The sequence below is a fragment of the Danio aesculapii genome, chromosome 3 (genome assembly GCF_903798145.1).
Source record: "Danio aesculapii chromosome 3, fDanAes4.1, whole genome shotgun sequence".
Taxonomy (NCBI): domain Eukaryota; kingdom Metazoa; phylum Chordata; class Actinopteri; order Cypriniformes; family Danionidae; genus Danio; species Danio aesculapii.
Genome location: NC_079437.1, coordinates 53,011,841 through 53,030,524, shown reverse-complemented (window position 1 = coordinate 53,030,524; position 18,684 = coordinate 53,011,841). Strand labels below are relative to the sequence as shown.

The 18,684-nt window shown below is 38.7% G+C and overlaps 1 protein-coding gene across 1 annotated transcript in view; it reads left to right on the top strand.

Annotated features, from left to right (window-relative positions):
• Positions 1–18,262, top strand: part of baiap3 (BAI1 associated protein 3) — a 123,093-nt gene extending 104,831 nt beyond the window's left edge. Inside the window, exons 27-34 of the mRNA XM_056454231.1 lie at positions 68–147; positions 338–446; positions 6,553–6,624; positions 6,709–6,792; positions 9,570–9,690; positions 10,879–11,002; positions 11,092–11,297; positions 17,610–18,262. Of these exons, the coding sequence (XP_056310206.1) occupies positions 68–147; positions 338–446; positions 6,553–6,624; positions 6,709–6,792; positions 9,570–9,690; positions 10,879–11,002; positions 11,092–11,297; positions 17,610–17,713 (900 nt within the window). The 3' untranslated portion in view covers positions 17,714–18,262. The remainder of the gene's footprint in view (positions 1–67; positions 148–337; positions 447–6,552; positions 6,625–6,708; positions 6,793–9,569; positions 9,691–10,878; positions 11,003–11,091; positions 11,298–17,609) is intronic.
• The last annotated feature ends 422 nt before the right edge of the window (positions 18,263–18,684 follow it).

Genomic DNA, 18,684 nt, shown 5'->3' with positions numbered 1-18,684 from the left:
TAATTATTTAATCTTAGCATAGCTTAATTTGTTTTTCAACATATGGTTCTCTGATGAACTGCTCTAGGCTGTGGCTCCGCTGATGAAGTACCTAGATGACACTCTAGTCATCCTCAATGAGTCACTGGTTAAAGAGAATCTAACAAGGTAATTACTTCATTAACCGATAAGAGCATGCTAAGGGGGACATACTGTAGCGATAACACTAATGACACATAGATTTACCACTGGAGCATGTTTTTCAAGAAAATTGGACACTGTAAAGTGGCAATTAACTGCTTGTGAAGGAGGTCACTGTGTTTGTAAACGTGACATTTCTGATTGTTGTCTACCTCAGGGTTCTGCAGAGTCTGTGGGAGCTGCTCTTGCGGATGATCCTGGACGCTGTTGGAGAAAACAGGGGTGTCCAGGTGGAATTCTACACGCGGTTCCAGTACACTGTTGAGGTCAGTGCAAGGAGGATCATCAAAGTCATATTTGAGAAATGTCAGCTTTGTCCATGACCGTATTTGCAGCGCCTCAGGGTAGCTGTTTTGCTCATGCAAATCCAACTTTGAAACACTTGAATAACAAAGTCTTAAACCCCACTTGCCAACTCACATTTAAATAACCTATTTCAAATCAGCAACAATATCTGTTTCTATGGTAACTGGAGCTTCAGTTGGCAGGGGCACAGTGTGGTGATTGGGGCTTTTATGAGGCAGGGCTTATTGTGTCATAATGAGTTTGGCACCTTTTTCCATTCTTAGTAATTTGAGTGAGCCATCTCTGTAAATATAGTCTTTGAACTTTTGTCAGATCCCTTATGCCCCTTTTCCCAAATACATTGCTGGTGCTCAAGCTGGATTTGTTCCCACCAAAAAGGTGATTCCAGGTCTATATTTGTTGGCTATGTAATGGCTCAAAAAACCTGGTGGTCTCAAACCACCATTAACATTAGAGACCACTAATGTTTCTCCACTTTGTTTGAAAATACAAATTCATTTTACAAGACCCCTATAGCTGAGTTTGACCATTTTTTGAATCCATTCAGCTGGTCTCTGGGTCTGGCATGAAGCACAATTTGCTTATCTTAGCTTAGCATAAATCATGGAATCTGATTAGACCATTAGCATCTTGTTTAAAACTGACCAAAGAGTCTTGATAATTTTCCTATTTAAAGCTCTCTGACACTCTGTAGTTACATTACAAATTAAGATCAACAAAATATGAAAAGTTACTATTTTTAAGGCCAATATGTCTATGAACTATACTCTCGTTCTGGCATAATAATCAAGCAACTTTGCTGCAGTATCATGGCTGCAGCAGGCACAATGATATTACGCAGCACATGAAAATAGTCCCCAGCTATAGGTAACTGTAACGTCCAATGTGAGAACCTGGGAGCACAGGGAGCATGTTCCGGTCATGCTACATAATACCACTGTGCCTGCTGCAAAGTTACTTGATTATTACGCCAGAATGAAAGTATAGTTACTAGCTATATCGGCCTAGAAAATAGCAACCTTTCATACTTGTCAGTCTTATTACACAATATAACTACAGAAGAGTCTTGCTTCAAGTAGAAAAGTTATCAAAACTCTTTGCTCATTTTTGAGCAAGATGCTAATGGTCTAATCCGATTCAATGATCTATGCAAAGATAAGCTAAAAGTGCTCTCGCCACACCCAGAGATCAGCTGAATGGTTTAAGAAATGTACAAATTCAAATGTTTATTTCTAGGACAGCTGTCATTTATTCATTCATTTTCTTTTCGGCTTAGTTCCTTTATTAATCTGGGGTTGCCACAGCAGAATGAACCGCCAACTTATCCACCATATGTTTTATGCAGCGGATTCCCTTCCAGCTGCCACCCATCACTGGCAAACATCCATACACATTCATTCACACACATACTCTATGGACAATTTAGCTTACCCAATTCACCCATAGCGCATGTTTTTGGGCTTGTGGAGGAAACCGGAGCACCCAGAGGAAACCCACGCGAACATGGGAAGAACATGCAAACTCCACACAGAAATGCCAAATGACCCAGCCGAGGCTCAAACCAGCGACCTTCTTGCTGTGAGGTGTTTGTGGTACCCACTGCACCACCGTGACGCCCACTTTCAGTTGTGTTGTTTATCTGAACAAATTCAAAAGGAAGTTATATTGTTAATCCAATCAATAATCTTCAGAGGTCATTTCTCTCACCGCTATCACTAACAGTACTCAGATATTTCTCCACCTTTCCTACTTTTCACTCTTAGATAATTTTTATCCAAGTCAGGGAAATCCAGGGGAAGTACTTAGGAAGCCTAAAGTCCTGGTCAGATCACATGATTTTTATTGTCGTTTACGAAAGTAACTATGTCAGATTATGATTTTTTTATTCTTGATAAAATCTTGACTTGTTGTGGGTAACAAATGTGCCAGACTACACATTCCTTCAAGATCAGTCATCCTATGAAGTCTACAACAGCGTTATTTCCCAGAGCAGTCACAAGTGTTGCTATAACAATATTTCTTTTCCCAATTGAAATTTTTGATTGAAAATCTTATTTCAATCTGAATAAACAGTGATGCTTGCAGACAACTAATAACTACATTATTTAAGGGCATTCATTACGACATGAATAGCATCAAACTTATGATTCCTTTTAATATTAAGGTATTTTCTTTGAAATCTAAATGTAGATTTTCCTGCCATGGATTGCTTATTAAACACTCCCTCACCTGAACTTGCCACGAGTGAGACAGAGAAAATTAAGGCACATAAGCAGCAGCAAGGAAAAATCAGATGCTCAAGACATAATCTTTAAAATAATGCAAAAAAAAAATTAGCAAATATATAACTGAGATGGGCGACACAGTGGCGCAGTAGGAAGTGCTGTCGCCTCACTGCAAGATGGTCGCTGGTTCGAGCCTTGGCTGTGTCAGATGGCATTTCTGTGTGGAGTTTGCATGTTCTCCCTGCGTTCGTGTGGGTTTCCTCCGGGTGCTCCGGTTTCCCCCACAGTCCAAAGACATGCGGTACAGGTGAATTGGGAAGGCTAAATTGTCCGAAGTGTATGAGTGTGAGTGAGTGTGTATGGATGTTTCCCAGAGATGGGTTGCAACTGAAAGGGCATTCACTGCATAAAACATGTGCTGGATAAGTTGGTGGATCATTCTGCTGTGGCAACCCCGGATTAATAAAGGGACTAAGCCAAAAAGAAAATGAATGAATGAATAACTGAGATTTGGGATACAATCACAGAGAAGCACTCATTAAATCCTTATTTTCCTCAGAGCAAAACAAATCATGCACCCGTATAGTTGAGTAGTGGAGGGGCACAAACGAAAATATAATTTGTACATTTTTCTTGGAAAAAAATGTATTTTTGAAACGAATTTTGTTTGCTATATTTTTTTAACTTAATTTTAATGTATCTTTTGTTGGTCGGTTATCTATAAAAAAGAATACCAAATAACATTTGAGGTGATGCCCTTCAAAACAAGTCTGCTATTAGTGCCAAAACACAAATTGTCGTGAGCTTGTGTTGGTTTGTTAAATAAAATAATAATTTAGCCTAAATAAAATTAAAGTGAAATATTCACAGTTTTAGAGAAGCCTATAATAAACAGTTTTCATTATTAATGACAAATTTCAATTAGCAGGAAATGCTTTTGCAATGTATTTGCAGCACTGAACCTGTTCCCAGATTACCTCAGAGAAACAAACTCTGTTGGAAGGATGAGAGAACTCAGAAACTCATTGTGAGAATGAAGATGTCTACATATTTGTGCCAGTCTGTCAGATAAAATTGCTTAAAACACCTTGATATTTTAAAAAAGGCAGTTAAAGTTTGCATAACCAATGATTGATCTTATCCACCCATGACCCACCCATAAGTAAATATGCAGGCTATTTTTTGTTTACCTGACCAGCGCAATAACGGCAGAACCCACTGATATAACCAAGAAATGATGTGCTCTTATTGCACATTGTCACCCACATGATGAAACTCGTCGTAAGAACAAGTAAAAATAAAACTTTCTAGACTTTCTGTGATGGTGTTGTGAGGCGTCGCAGGCATAGTATCAGTTGTATTGAACTATGCCACATTACATAAGAAGAAACGATTGAATCTTGTGTCACGATGCCCATTTGTCGTTTACGAATCCCCTCGACACCCTACGTCAAAGAAATCGTGCCGAAATTGTGACAAATTCATGTGATCTGCCCTCCCAGAGGACACCAAGACGGATATGCATACTCTTTACACCCTCTTTACCCATGAACTTGTGAATGGTTACAGAGACAAACTAGATTATTCACTAAACAACTGAGAATTACAGCCTACCAGACATTCAAGTCAGTCTCGAACACATCAAACTGACATGAACTCATCCTTCTTGTTGCTAGGAGACACATGACAGATGCAAACAAATGTGTTCAAAAATGGTCAAACAGATGAATCAGCCCTGGCTGAGTTCCAGCACCATTACTGGGGAAAAGGAGTACTAGATTAGTTAAATTAGCTAGAACATGGTGCTAAAATTACCATGTGCTTTGCCAGCTGCCACTGTATTATAAGAACTCATTGTATAGCACGGCAATCCTTGTGTCCGGGTTCCCTTAGCCTATATTCATATTCATGGTTTTACAGCATTATGCCAAACACCGTCAGGAGCACATCAGATTTTGGCCCTAGCTCAGTGGAGAATAGAGGATGTCCCCGGCAGCATGTCAATATGGGATTTCCAGTATTCCAACAGAGAGGAACTGGCAGGAACACACCACAGATTTACACGTATGAATGCTGAGTGAGTGTGTGGGCTGAGCATGTTGTACGCCATTTAGTTGGTCTGTTAGCACAACAAGTCAGACTGTAGGAGCGTTTAAAGAAAGTCTGTGCAAGTTTTCCTTTGACCAGCCTGGTTTAAGCTGGACATAGTTGGTTTTGGCTGGGCTCCCAGCCTGGCTAGGCTGGTCAAGCTGGTTTTAGCTGGTCATCTTCCAGCCTGACCAGCTACAACCAGGCTGGAAATGGCCGGAAACCAGCCTGGAAATAGCCAAAACCCCTCTAAAACCAGGCTGGTGGACCAGCTAAAACCAGCCAACCAGCCTAGGCTGGTTTAAGCTGTTTATTTTCAGTAGGGTTCTGATGTCCAGACATTCAAAGAAAACACAAGAAACAAGTGAATACTGTATTTATACTACAAATGTATTACAGTGATGAGAATCTAGTTAGAATTATCATTGAGAATGATTAAAACTCAAAAATACATCTTGTATTCACCACTGTAGGTTTGAATATGCTTAATTGTCAAGAAAATAATGCTGTAAACATAAAAATCTAAAAATAGACTTAATATTCATGGCAGAAGCAAACAATTTGTATATGTAATTGGAAATGAAATGTGAATGTGTTTTTGAGAGATTGAGATTGAGAGTCATATTATCAAAGTCCCTTTAAGGCAAGTCATTTCACTCTGCGGCCATTTTTGAAACGCCTATTGGGCGGTATGGTCAGGCATGTCTGAAAGATGAAACATCAAATTTTCCAAAACTGTTTGCCAAGCTTACGATTACATTAAATATTTAGAACCATCAATGAAATTAAACAATTGTCTCATAAGTTTAGTCTCTAAACGTACGAATCAAACAAAATCAGTATATTTTTAAGTTAATCATAATAATCCAAGCTAACACGCATGCACACTTGAAATGAACAAGATAACAACACCAACCTCATTTATGACTGTTCTACACATTATCATCCTCTGGATAATGATCGCAGATCACGCTGGTCTTCTGAAGTAATTCACAACTTGGTCTTGATGGAGAATCTCCTCCAGAATGACAGCGACTCTTTGTTCACGAGCTTGTGGGCGTTTGAGTAATTGCTGTCATGTGAAGTGTGTTTGACAGGTCGGACTGTACCTCACATTCATTTCATACAGATTACAAAACCAAAAAATTTACAATTAAATGAAATTGGTTCGTTTAAAAGTACAGATTTCAAGATTTATTTGGATATATTTCTTATCTGTGTCAAGCAAGTATTCACTTAGATTCCAGTGAGTTTGTTGACCAACAAACTGGCATAAAGGCAGACGTCTGGTCCAAGCTTCTCCCCGGAGAAGCGATCGATGATTAGCTTCTGTACAAGTAGGCGGGGCTTCATTCACCATATTGACTGTTACACTTTTCCCCATTAAAAACTATTAAATTAACACAACTTGTGTAGTCTATAGTCTTTGATATTATCCACACATGCCTCATAGTTGACGTTAGCATGTTGCTATGCTAATTATTGAGTTCTAATATTTGGCTGAGAAAAGAACATCACATTTTTCATTAAGATTTATGTACTGCATGTATTTATTTGAACATTTTTGTTGTCACAGAGTATGACGTGAAATGTAGTTTGTTTAGCCAGCGTAATCCTATTAACAAGCTAATTGAGTAGTGTTTTCTTAATAGACAAGAAATGCTTAAGAAAATAACAACTTATAATAGAAGATGACTAGTATTGACTGACAGTATGGTAGTGATCATGATGACTTTTTTTTTCGTGAGTGCAGACACTTGTGCGGTTCTTCCACGCTGATGGAGAAGGACTGCTCTTGGAAGACCTTAAAAGTGGAGACTATAAGGTAATCTGTACTAAGACCAATGTATCTGACCAAATGAATGAGCATGGCTTCATCTCCCTTACTTCTCTCCTTCCTTTTCTTTAGGGCCTGGATGAGGAGCTGCGTCTGAACAAATGCTCCTCCTTTGAGCTGATCGAACAGTATTTCCTGGAGAAAATCTCCCAGCAGGTGGGTAGGAGTCCTGCTGGGCCGCCACAGCTTTTAGCTCAAGCCCCGCGGAGAGAGGAGGTGTTGATTAGGAGCTAAGACGTCACAAATACTATTCCTTCCTCTGATGATTAAAAGTTTACATCAGTCATTTCCTCTTTGACTAAGCGTTCTTTGCACTGCACAGGATTTCACAGTCTCTGACTGTGCCTAAAATCCTGCTAAGCTCCCTTGCTGCCTACGGGGCAGATGTCTGCATAACAAGCATGTTGCAAAACTGAAATGAAACCTCATAAATTTCTTATCTAAACTGCTCTTTAAAGACAGCAACTTTATTAACATCGTTAGAAAAGTTCTGTGTTGACTTTTTACTTCAAGATACTCCAAGTAGGCTCTAGTTTAAAAAAAAGTAGTATTACATTGTATTTGTGAGTGTAACAGGGGAGACACTAGCAACAGGGAGTATGGATCCAAACGCATGGGTTTACTATACAGAGATGGTCAGGCAAGCAGCGGTCAACACAGGGGCAGATATACACTGGCAGTCCAGAGTCATGGTCGATAAACAGGCAGATGTTCAAAAAAAGCAGGCAGCAGACAGGAATAAACAAATAAACAAAACAATGGTTTAAACCATGGCAGGACAAGGCAAGGGAAACTGTCGTAATGTTAACAGTTCAACAAGACTCAGCAGCAATGTGTGTGTTTGTGCTGTTTTTATAGTCCATGTAATCAGTCTATGACAATCCTCCGGCTATGTATATGCTATCAGTCATGACCAGGATCCGGTTGTGTGTGTGTGGTGCATGACTGGATCTTGTAGTCCATAAATGGCGGTTTTGTAGTCCATTAGCGATCTAATAATCATAACAGTGGGTATAATAATTTTTGATTTTAGCTGTAAGTTACGTCTTAATTTTTTTACTCGGAAATGTCATTAACAAGTATACATTACTTATTCATGATTATATATGAACTAATTAGTAGTTATCAAGATTGTTACTTGTGTTTGGGCTAAATTACATGGATAATAATTTAGCACACACTGTATGTTCTTATTTAACCACATAATTGAAGAAAAGGGGTGATAATTTCTGGCTGTTACACTTGTTTTGTAATTTTTGGAACATTTTTTCATTGTAACCTAATTGTTTTATGACAATAAAACTAGATTTTCGTCTGAAGTTCAAAAAATTGTGCTATGTCAGCAGTATTACTGTAGGATTGATGTCAGTAGTATTAGTTCTATTCTATTTTTTCACCAAATATGAATATGAAAATGAATTAGAGGACTGATAATCTAATAAGAATTGTAAATGAGCATAATTACAATCTCAAAAATACATTTCCCTGATGCTCTGCAAGTTTGAATGTGCTTATATGTCAAGAAAACAACCCAGGCTCATTCTGAGAACGTAGTCCCGGGGACGTTTCTGGAGACCGCGAGATACGTCCCGGGAGGTACGTATTTTTGCAGTTTTTGTTTTCGCGAATCCGCGAGAGGCCGCTGTGCGCGCTTTCTCCCGCGCCGTCCTCGCGTAAACCCGCTAGAGGCCGCTGTCGAACGACCTTCAGCCTGTCTGCCTGGACGACAGAATGATTGACCGTGCGACCGGCCAATCGGCTGACCCACCCTCCTCCGTCCCTAAACCCAACCAATGACGATTCACAAAAGCCGTCCAGAAAAAGAAAAGCCCTCGTCTGATTTTTACCACGTTTTCAGATTTTGAGTACATCCTCACCCTGTGACGAACTTGTTCACTTCATTTTTTGGATTTTGTTTTCTAACCTGATTTCTGGAACCGCTCTTCCCCGGACTCGAACTCGGTCGTCGTCGTGGTCAGCCCCTCCCTGCGCCTCGAGTCCGCCAAAGTACACGAAGAGCTAACCGGACAAACTGGTTGCAGCGGGAAAGCCCTCCACACGGAGGCGAGCGGCCGGCCGGCAAGCTCCGAAAGGAATGGCATCACACCGCCCCGCAGCGTTCGCTTAAAAAAATGAAATGCAGCCGGACGTACCCCCGGCTACGTATCTCGCGGTCTCCAGAAACGTCCCCGAGACTACGTTTTCAGAATGAGCCTGGGTTGGAAGAAAACAATGCCACAGAGTTTTAAAAATATTAATTATCTTATTTTATTACCTTTAAATAAGAATTATATATAAATAATATAATAAATTAATATGTATGGCAAAAAGCAAAAAATTTCTAGTTACATAATCTCAAATGAAACGTGAGTGTGTTTTGAGAGATTCAAGCACAGTTATATGATCCACACATGCCTTATTGTTGATGTTAGCATGTTGCTAAGCTAATCATTCAGTTCTTATGTCTAACAGAGAAAAGAAAAAATGTTTAATAGACTTCTGTTCAAATATGTGTTGTCACAGAGAATGATGTGAAGTGTAGTGTTTGTTTTGCCCAAATAGCCCTATTAATAAGCTAATTGAGTAGAGTTTTCTGGCAAGTTTAAACTATAGAAAATGAAAAATGAAAGCATAGAAAATGAAAATGAAAGCCTGACAACTTTGTGGTGTCATCCTTGTAACATAAATACACACATTCAGATATGACTTGAAGTCAGCATTATCTAAAATCAACTTATACATGAAAAATACATGCTGATTTTACAAATTGTTCAGTCTCAGAAAGTAGCATCATTTTGTTACTTATGTATAATTTGGCACAATCAAACCAGGGGGGTGTCTATGGTGCCTTTACTCTGGCAAATGTGCTATTTGTTCTTGTGTGTTATGTGCTATAGATAATAATCTTTAACAGATGCACATTTGCTTTACAGAGAATCCTAAAGCACAGTCGCTTTGGTCGTATCAGTGTGAAATGCTACTATGATGCCCCTGAGCAAAGACTCACCGTGGAGATACTGCACGCAGCTGATCTCATAGCCCTGGATGCTAACGGTAAACCCTGGTCACATTCATTTGCAAGGCAGCACTGCATGTGTTTGTGTATGTAGTGTTTATGTTTATTTAATTATGCATGCCCCCTCATTTTAATATTTACCTCTGCACCTACAGTTGAAGTCAGAATTATTAGCCCCCTTTGAATTTATTTTTTCTTTTTTAAATATTTCCCAAATTATGTTTAACAGAGCAAGGACATTTTTACAGTATGTCTAATATTTTTTCATCTGGAGAAAGTCTTATTTGTTTTATTTTGGCTTGAATAAAAGCAGTTTTAATTAAATTAAATTATTATTACTATTATTAAATATTTTTTTTAATTAATATTATTAAAAAAAAGAACTTATTACAATATACATTATAATTTTATTATGCATAGAGTGATTTTAAGCTATTTAAAGTGTAAATGTATTTTATTTGAATGAGTTTATACCAGGGGTGTCCAAAAAACGGTCCTGGAGGGCCGGTGTCCTACTTAATTTAGTTCCAACCCCAATTAGAGACACCTGAGTGAGCGAATCAAGCTCTTTCTAGGTACTAAAATATTCCAGCCAGGCATTTTGAAGTTGGAGCTAAACTATGCAGGACAGTAGCTATCCAGGACTGGGTTTGGAAACCTCTGGTTTAGACAATATGTTAAGGAATTTAAATATCTGCAAAATTTTTAACGTTTCTGTGAATTTCACTATTACAATCTTAAATGCATGCCTAACACTGGAGTTTTTGTCCTAACCAAAAAAAAATTCTAATTTAAAAATTTGTTTATTATTTCTGCGATGTTGCAGCAGAACATCAGCATATAATACTAATGCCTCATTCACACTGGCAGCGACTTCGTAGCTGCCTGTCGCTCTGGGTGGTGACTTGCTTGCAATTGGATTTCCTTACACCTGCATATTTTGACCATTCATAGTGGCATTGCATTGTATACTGTAGGTCTCAAACTCAATTGCTGGAGGACCTCAGCTCTGCACAGTTTTGCTCCATCTCTAATCAAACACAGCTGATCCAACTAATCAAGCTGCTTAAGACTACTATGGACTATTAAGCAGGTGTGAGTTGGAGGAGGTTGAAGCTAAATTATGCAGAGCTGCGGCCCTCCAGGAATTGAGTTTGAGACCATTGCACTATATTCTTCTGCTGTTTTTCATTATTGGATTTGTCTTCAAACGTCCGCTTTCCCAGGTCTCAGCGACCCATTTGTCATCGTGGAGCTGTGTCCTCACCATCTGTTCCCCACTGCTCGCAGTCAGCGCACCCAAGTAAAGCTCAAAACCCTGCACCCTGTTTTTGATGAGCTTTTTTACTTGTGAGTACCAGATCATTTGCCTTCCGGAAAACTTGCTATTTAGTCCCAGCACCCCAAACAGCCCGTTGACCCCGTTTGCTTCTTCACAGTCATGTCAGCCCAGAGCAGTACAGGCACAGGTGTGCCTGTCTGACCTTCACTGTGATGGACTATGATTGGTTATCAACTAATGATTTCGCTGGCGAGGCGGTGGCTCCACTGAGTGACTTTTGCTGGCCGGGCAGACCGAGTGCCACACCTGCTGGAAAGACCCTTCAACCTGTCATCCTGCACTTGTCCCGTCAAAAACCAAGCGGTATGCTAATCTGCCCTTTTTATGACATTCCTCCTTTCAAGAGTTCACACATCAAACTGATGATTGATTATAAAGTTTGTTTGGCATGCTGTCCTGGGAGAGAGCCCTGAGCTCATAAGATCCTTGAGCTCAGGGCTCCCTCCCATTTGCAAGGCAAGATGGGAGTTTGAGCACAGGTAGATCTCGAGAAATCTCCTGCTGTAGTAGCTATTGAACATAGTGATTGGTCTTAAGAGATAATTACTTGCTAGGTGCATGTCTATGGTGCCGATTTGGATTAGTCAGTTAACTTAAGTTGCATGTTTTTGGATGGTGGGAGGAAACCGGGGAACCCGGGAGAAACCCGTGTGAGTGTAACTCTTCTCTCCCCGATGACACAAATCACTCAGGCGGACACAGAGAACTGTGTTATGCGTTGTTTATTCTGTAACAGAAATATAAATCCTCTGGCAACAGTATGCACTTAAACATGCATCACCTTTCTGCATTCAGCAACCATCTCTGCTTGAGGCACAAATCACCACACAAGAGTGTTGCCACAAAGTTATCTTAATAAAACATCATTATACAAAAATTCAACATACCTGAACAGAAATATATATATCTCCATCCTTTGGCAACAGTATGCATTTAAACATGCATCTAAAAAAAACAAACAAAAAGTAAGAATTCACCCCTGCTCATATCAACATTGTTATTTCAGCTACACATATCATGAGCAAATTAAACCACAAAAAGTTGGTCACACACAGCAATCACTCGATACAAAACATCACTTAATGTTCATATTTGGCTTGTATGTGATATTAATGTGTTACAATGCAGAATTTGTCACATTTCGCCGGAGCACATTTTACCCATCGCCTCTCTGCATTCAACAACCATCTCTGCTGGAGGTGCGGCTGTGCAGGTGAAAGGTGAAAAGACCAATTACACGCTGTTACCACAAGAGGTCTCCCAACAACTGTAAAATAAACAAAATAACACATTCTTTTAACCCTGTTACATGAGCAGGGGAGAATGTGTAAACTGCACAGAAACGTCAGCTGGCTTGCTAAGGACTAGAACCTGTGACGTTCTCTTGCCTGTGAGGCAACAGTGCTAACCACTGGGCCACCGTGCCACCCATCTAGGAAAGAAGGAGGAGTAGGGGTGGAAGGGGGTATTCTTCAAAATGAAGATGGCTGTTAAGCTGCGGTCACACTGGACTTTTCTCCCCATAGACTTCCTTTCATACGCAAGCGAATGCGTCAGACCAGAAATGCGTCAAGTTTCGCAGGTCGCTGAGGTGCAAGATTCAAGCTAGGTGAATTCTGACCTGTGAAATCGCATCACTTGACTGCGTGAGACCAATCAAAGATCAAAACATGACATCTCAGGACAGAAATTTAACGCATGGACCAATCGCTTACTTTTTCAATGTCTAATCATCTTGTTTAATCCCGCCCCTTTTTGCAGCGCCGCACGACAGAACTTTGCAAGCTCAAACTCTAGTGTGACCGCAGCTTTATATGGAACTTAGGGTATTCATAGTGGCTTAGGAATCGTCTGATTGGTGAATCATAAATTGGATAATGTGGGACCAGCTGCAAGCAATCATAAGCACGTGATCCTCTCGAAATTAGTTTATAAATAAACTTCACTTGGAGTAGCCACAAAATTGCCTTTAAATCAAGATTATTCTGTTTCTGGAGACCCAATGTACCTCGCTGTAGAGTATATATATCAGGCTTTCTCTGTAATTTTCTAGTGATCCTGAAGAGTTTTATTAGCTGAATTAGATGTGTTTGATTAGGGTTGATGCTAGTGGTACCTTCGAGTCCTTCTGGGAAATGTCTACTTATGATATGATTACGCCAGTCAAGTGATTTCGATCTGAATAAAATGGATGTGTTAGGACTTATAAAATGAGGAAAGAAATAGGAAATAGTTTGACTTACACAATCAGTGGTACAGCTATAATGAAGAGTCTGAATGCAAATGTGCTGTGTTGTTTTTTTTTACATTAACATTAGCATTCTCGTCTCGCAAACCAATCAGTTTTCAACACACACCTTAAGCTACGGTCACACCGGGCTTTGTGTGTGCGAAATTCTGTCGTGCAGCGCTGCGAAAAGGGGCGGGATTAAACAAGATGATTAGACATTATTAAAGCGAGCGATTGCTCAATATTTTTATTTTCTGTCCAGAGAGGTCCTGTTTTGATCTTCGAACTTTGCACTGCTGCAACCTGCGAAACTTAACGCATGAGCCCGCGTTTCCGGTCTGACGCATTTGCGTGCGTTTGAATGGAAGTCTATGGGAGGAAAAGTCAAGTGTGACCGCACCTTAAGAAAACAAATGTAAACTGTAAGTTAGTTATATATGTACTTCACAAGTACATATAACCATGCTTTGTTTAAAAGGTAACTACTATTTAACAATATTAAAGAGATAGCTTAGCCAAAAATGAAAATTCTGTCATTATTTTACTCGTCCTCCAATTGTTTCTATCGTATTTTGAACACAAATAAAGATATACTGAAGAATGTAAGGAAAAAAACAGCCATTGACTATGTTTCCATCCAAGATGTGAAATAGATTTATGCGCAAAACTGAAATATCACAAAAAACATTTGTGAATAAAGCACCATTTCCATTTAATGAGTCAAAGCCAAAATCGTCACTTCCTGATTGACCAGTACAACATTCGTTTGTTCATTAATTTTACCTTCGGCTTAGTCCCTTTATTCATCAGGAGTCACCACACTGAAATGAACTCATCAAACTTGTCCAACACATCGGATGCCCTTCCAGCTGCAACCCAGTACTGGGAAACATCCATACACTCTAATTCACACACATACACTACGGCCAATTTAGTGTATTCAATTCACCTATAGATCATGTCTTTGGACTTGTGGGAAAACTGGAGCACCTAGAGGTAACACACGTGAACACGGGGAGAACATGCAAACTCACCCAGAACTGCCAACTGACCCAGCCGGGACTCGAACCAGTGACCTACCCTAAAAAATTATTTAAAGATGATTCCTTGGATTTACTCCATTTTTTTTACGTTGAGTGGTTGTAAACAATTTATTTGGGCTGAATTTAAACAAATTAAGTTGAACATTGCTCAATTTAATTTGTTTGTTTAAATTCAACACAAATAAATTGTTTGCAACAGTTTTGCATGCAACACTTTTTTCAGTGTACCTGCTGTGAGGCAACAGTGCTAAACACTGAGCCAACATGTGGCCCACCAGTACAAAATATCAAAAAGAAAAAGGAAATTTGCTGCACTAAAAGTCACTTTGGCCCTTTTTTATATAATAAATTGTTTGTGTCTGAGAAGATGATGGAGAAGAAATGCAATGAATGTCATAACTGGATTTTGGAAGAGCACAACCTCTTTTTGAGAGCACACTTAAGACAGTTCTGGGAAATAATAATAGCAAACAACTGTGATTATGTACTTTGGCTGAGGGATTTGACCAAAAACAACATTTCCGATGTTTTTGAATGCTGTTGGTTTGCTGGTTTGTCCATTAATGCTAACCCATCGTGCCCATTTTTGAGTGGGCATTAAATGATCTCTTAAAACAAAATCACATGACTTTTTTTGATGTTCAAGCTGAACTTTATTCTGGTGTTTACTTATTTATTTCCATTATAGTCTATTTCCATTTTTTATGCACATTTTCAAAATAAATGCACATCTTACCTATTCTAGTAATTTTTTATGCAATATTTCAAAATATACTTCCATAGCATATTTTGTTCCTACTATGGCTGTCAATAGCTGCTTTTTTCCAAAATTTGTTTAATGTTCAACAGAAGAAAGCAAATGCATTCAATTTAAAAGCCCAGAACCACTTAAGTGTGAGAAAATCTTTGGGTGCGCTGCAATAAATTAACTGCACAGGCACTATTGAATGGGAAACCAACTAGAGTATAACACCTTTGCCAACAAAATGTTCTGAAAAAGCACTTCACACATTGATTTCTGCTGCAGGATTCAAATAGAACAACATGAAAGCATGGATCCATTGGGTAACTCAACTGTGTGATGCCATATCAATATGGGCTAATAAATTAATGTCAATATGGGCTAATAAATTGGTAGTCCCTGTACATAAATGTGACTTGATTTAATTATGCTCAGTTTTCCACATTGATTTTTGAATTGTCACACCACTGAAAGTCAAATCATCATTACCAAAAGTCTTAGGGTTGGGAGAATAATTAGATTTCTAGTCAGAAATTGTCAGGTTGAGGGAATTAGATATAAAGTGTTAGCAGATATTAAAAGCTTATATATACCCAAATATTTTCAGAACACAAATTAAGATATTTTAGATGAAATCCGAGAGCTCTCTCATCCCCCATAGACAGCAATCTTCTTGAGATGTTTAAAGTTCAACATTCTCAAAATGTGAACTATTTCTTCAGTGGTTCAACTGTAATCATACAAATGTTTCGACAATGTTTTTTGTTCCTTTTCTGGACTTTGAATGTCTCAAGACTGTTGCTGTTTATAGAGGATGAGAGAGCTCTTCGAATTCTCCTAGAATATCTTAAGTTGTGTTCAAAAGATGAACAAAGGTCTAGGGTGATTGACATGAGGGTGAGTAATTAATAACATACTTTTCCTATATGGCTGAACTCACCCTTTTAAGCATACAATCCACTAAGGCCATGTCTACACTAATATGCTTTTGTTTAAAAATGCAATTTATTTTATTGTGACCATTGTGACCTTCCATACTGCATCTTTAGGAAGGGAAAACATATCTTTAAAAAGCGCTTTTTGAAGTAAATTTGAAAATGTCGTTTTTGCGCTGCAAAAATTCGAAAACGACACATTTTAGTCATGTGACCAATTAAGCTAACGTGGTGGACGACCATTGTAAAGGAGATGTTTTGGCAGCTTTATTAAAGATTAATGTCAGTTTGTACATGCTCCATATTGCCTCTCTTCAAAGGACACAAAATGTTTATTGGGAGCTGTTGTTCAGCGGCGGAAACAGATGGTAGTTGTGACATTTTGCAGCAACGTTTAAAAAAAAAAAAAACGTAAATTAACACCAGGTGGATATGACGCAGGTAACAGCGTCTTACGTCCATGCGCAACACATGAACAAAAACGTTCGCAGTTGTTTTAGTGTGGATGATAGAAATAAGAGAAGTTTATTTCTAAACTAATTTCGAGAGGATCACATGCTTATGATTGACCACAGCTGGTCCCACTTTAGCTAACACATGATTCACCATCATCAACATTAGATGATTGCTAAGTCAACATAAATAATCAGAGTTTCTTACCTCAGTTATCTTCATCTTGAATAATCCCCAGTTCCACCCCTGTTCCTCCACCCCTACTGGGTGGCACGGTGGCCCAGTGGTTAGCACTGTTGCCTCAAAGCAAGGATGCCACTGGTTCAAGTCCTTACCGGGCCAGTTGATGTTTCTGTGTGGAGTTTACATGTTCTCTCCATGCTCGCATGGGTTTTCCGCGGGTTCCCCAGTTTTCTCCCACCATCCAAAGACATGCAACGTGTGGATTGATCAAACCTAATTGGCACCACAGATGTACTCTCAGTCAGCAGTATATCTCTCCATAGCAATCCCTAATTTGTCATCAGCCATAAATTAGTAGGAGAGTTCTCGAGATCAACCTGAGCTCAAACTCCCCTCTCGGCCTGCAAACAGAAGGAAGCCCAGGGTTCGAGGATCTTATGAGCTCAGGACTGTCTCCCGGGACAGCATGCCAAACACTCTTCATAATCAATCATCAGCTAAGTGTGAACTCTTGAATTAAAAACAATAATGTGGACATGGAGCGTTTGTAGACAAAAACGGCATCAAATAACCTAATACCAAATAACCAAATACACCTAATACTTTGGGGACTGCTAGTTGGCAATGTTGCAAAAATAAATACTTTAATCAACAGAAAGACTACAAGAGATCATGAAAATATTTTAATAACAATACCAATCAGAAGTAAGCATAAACACAAATGGCACGAAGTTTCTATCCAGGAACTTGAATAATGCATAATATTACTGTAGATTTGAAATGTGACTATTGTTACAATGAGATTACTGATCATTCCAAGTTTGAAAGAGAGCACGAAAGAATAGCACTGGTAAGATTTCATTGTTTTGTCAGCATCGCTCGGTGCTTGGTGTGTGTTGCAGCCTGTCCTCTTGAAAGGATTTCCAATTACACGTGTCATTCCCTATCGAGAGGTCTGCCACCTCAACATTATTGTTGTGTCCGCTCTGATGGATTCATTTCTGACTTCGTTTGTTCTTTTTTACACAGAGAAGCCCATCATGAAGATGCTGGAGGCAAGAATGGGAGACAGAGAGGCTCAAGAGTTTGTGCGCAAGCTGAAAGAGATCGAGAAGTCAATGGAGGAAGAGTAATGTGTCCAATGTAGTGCACGTATTTCTGATGGTGGTCTTTTTTTACCTGTTGTACTATGTTTACTCTTCAAATGCAAACTCTTTTAAATGTATTTTTCACTGTTGTCCTTAAAAAGAAGAAAAAAATGTTTAAAGATCAGTATTTTATCACTGTTCAGCACTCTACTGTGCTGTTTTGATGTCGAAGCCCTCTCTGGTGGAGCTTATTGTTCATAGATTTTAGTAGTAGAAGGGTCTATTTTGAAAGAAACATTTCTCAGTTGAATTGAATTCAAATGCGTATCTGAGCGCTAGATTATGACTTGAACATTGAAATAAGCAGATGTTTACTTAAGGAATTTTAACTAATGCTACAAATGAAACAGGATTTCTGTACATGAGGCAGTTTTGCGAGGCCACGTACACAATGCAGATAAATATGATTCACTGCAAAAAACAAAACAAAACCTTTCTCAATCAGTATTAAATTTGTTATTAAATATTATCAGAGAAAATATGAAGAGTTCAGATGCAAAAACCAAAGTGCCATCTGAAATTTTCTTTTAAATTGAGCCTTTTTCTGAGACTCCTTTTATTTATGTTCACTTATTTCACATTAAAGGCAATGAAAATAATATATTAATTGGCATAAAAGGGAAATGACTCAAATTATACATAGAAGTGTGAGAAAAATGCTAATTTTAGGAGATGCAATTAGAATATTTTGCATCTGAACTCTTCATATCTCAAATGTTAAGGTTATCTGTCTCACCCCAAAGGACATTTTATTGGCATATACAGGAAAAATAAATTGGTGTGCAAAGATATTTGTTACTTTATGACAACTCTTTACACTTATATAGTGTAGAAATATTTTATATAGCTTATAACTTATAAATATTGTCCCCTAACCCCAAATTTAACACTGAGAAGCATACACTATTATTCAAAAGTAAGGGGTTGGTAAGATATTTATTTATTTATTTATTTAT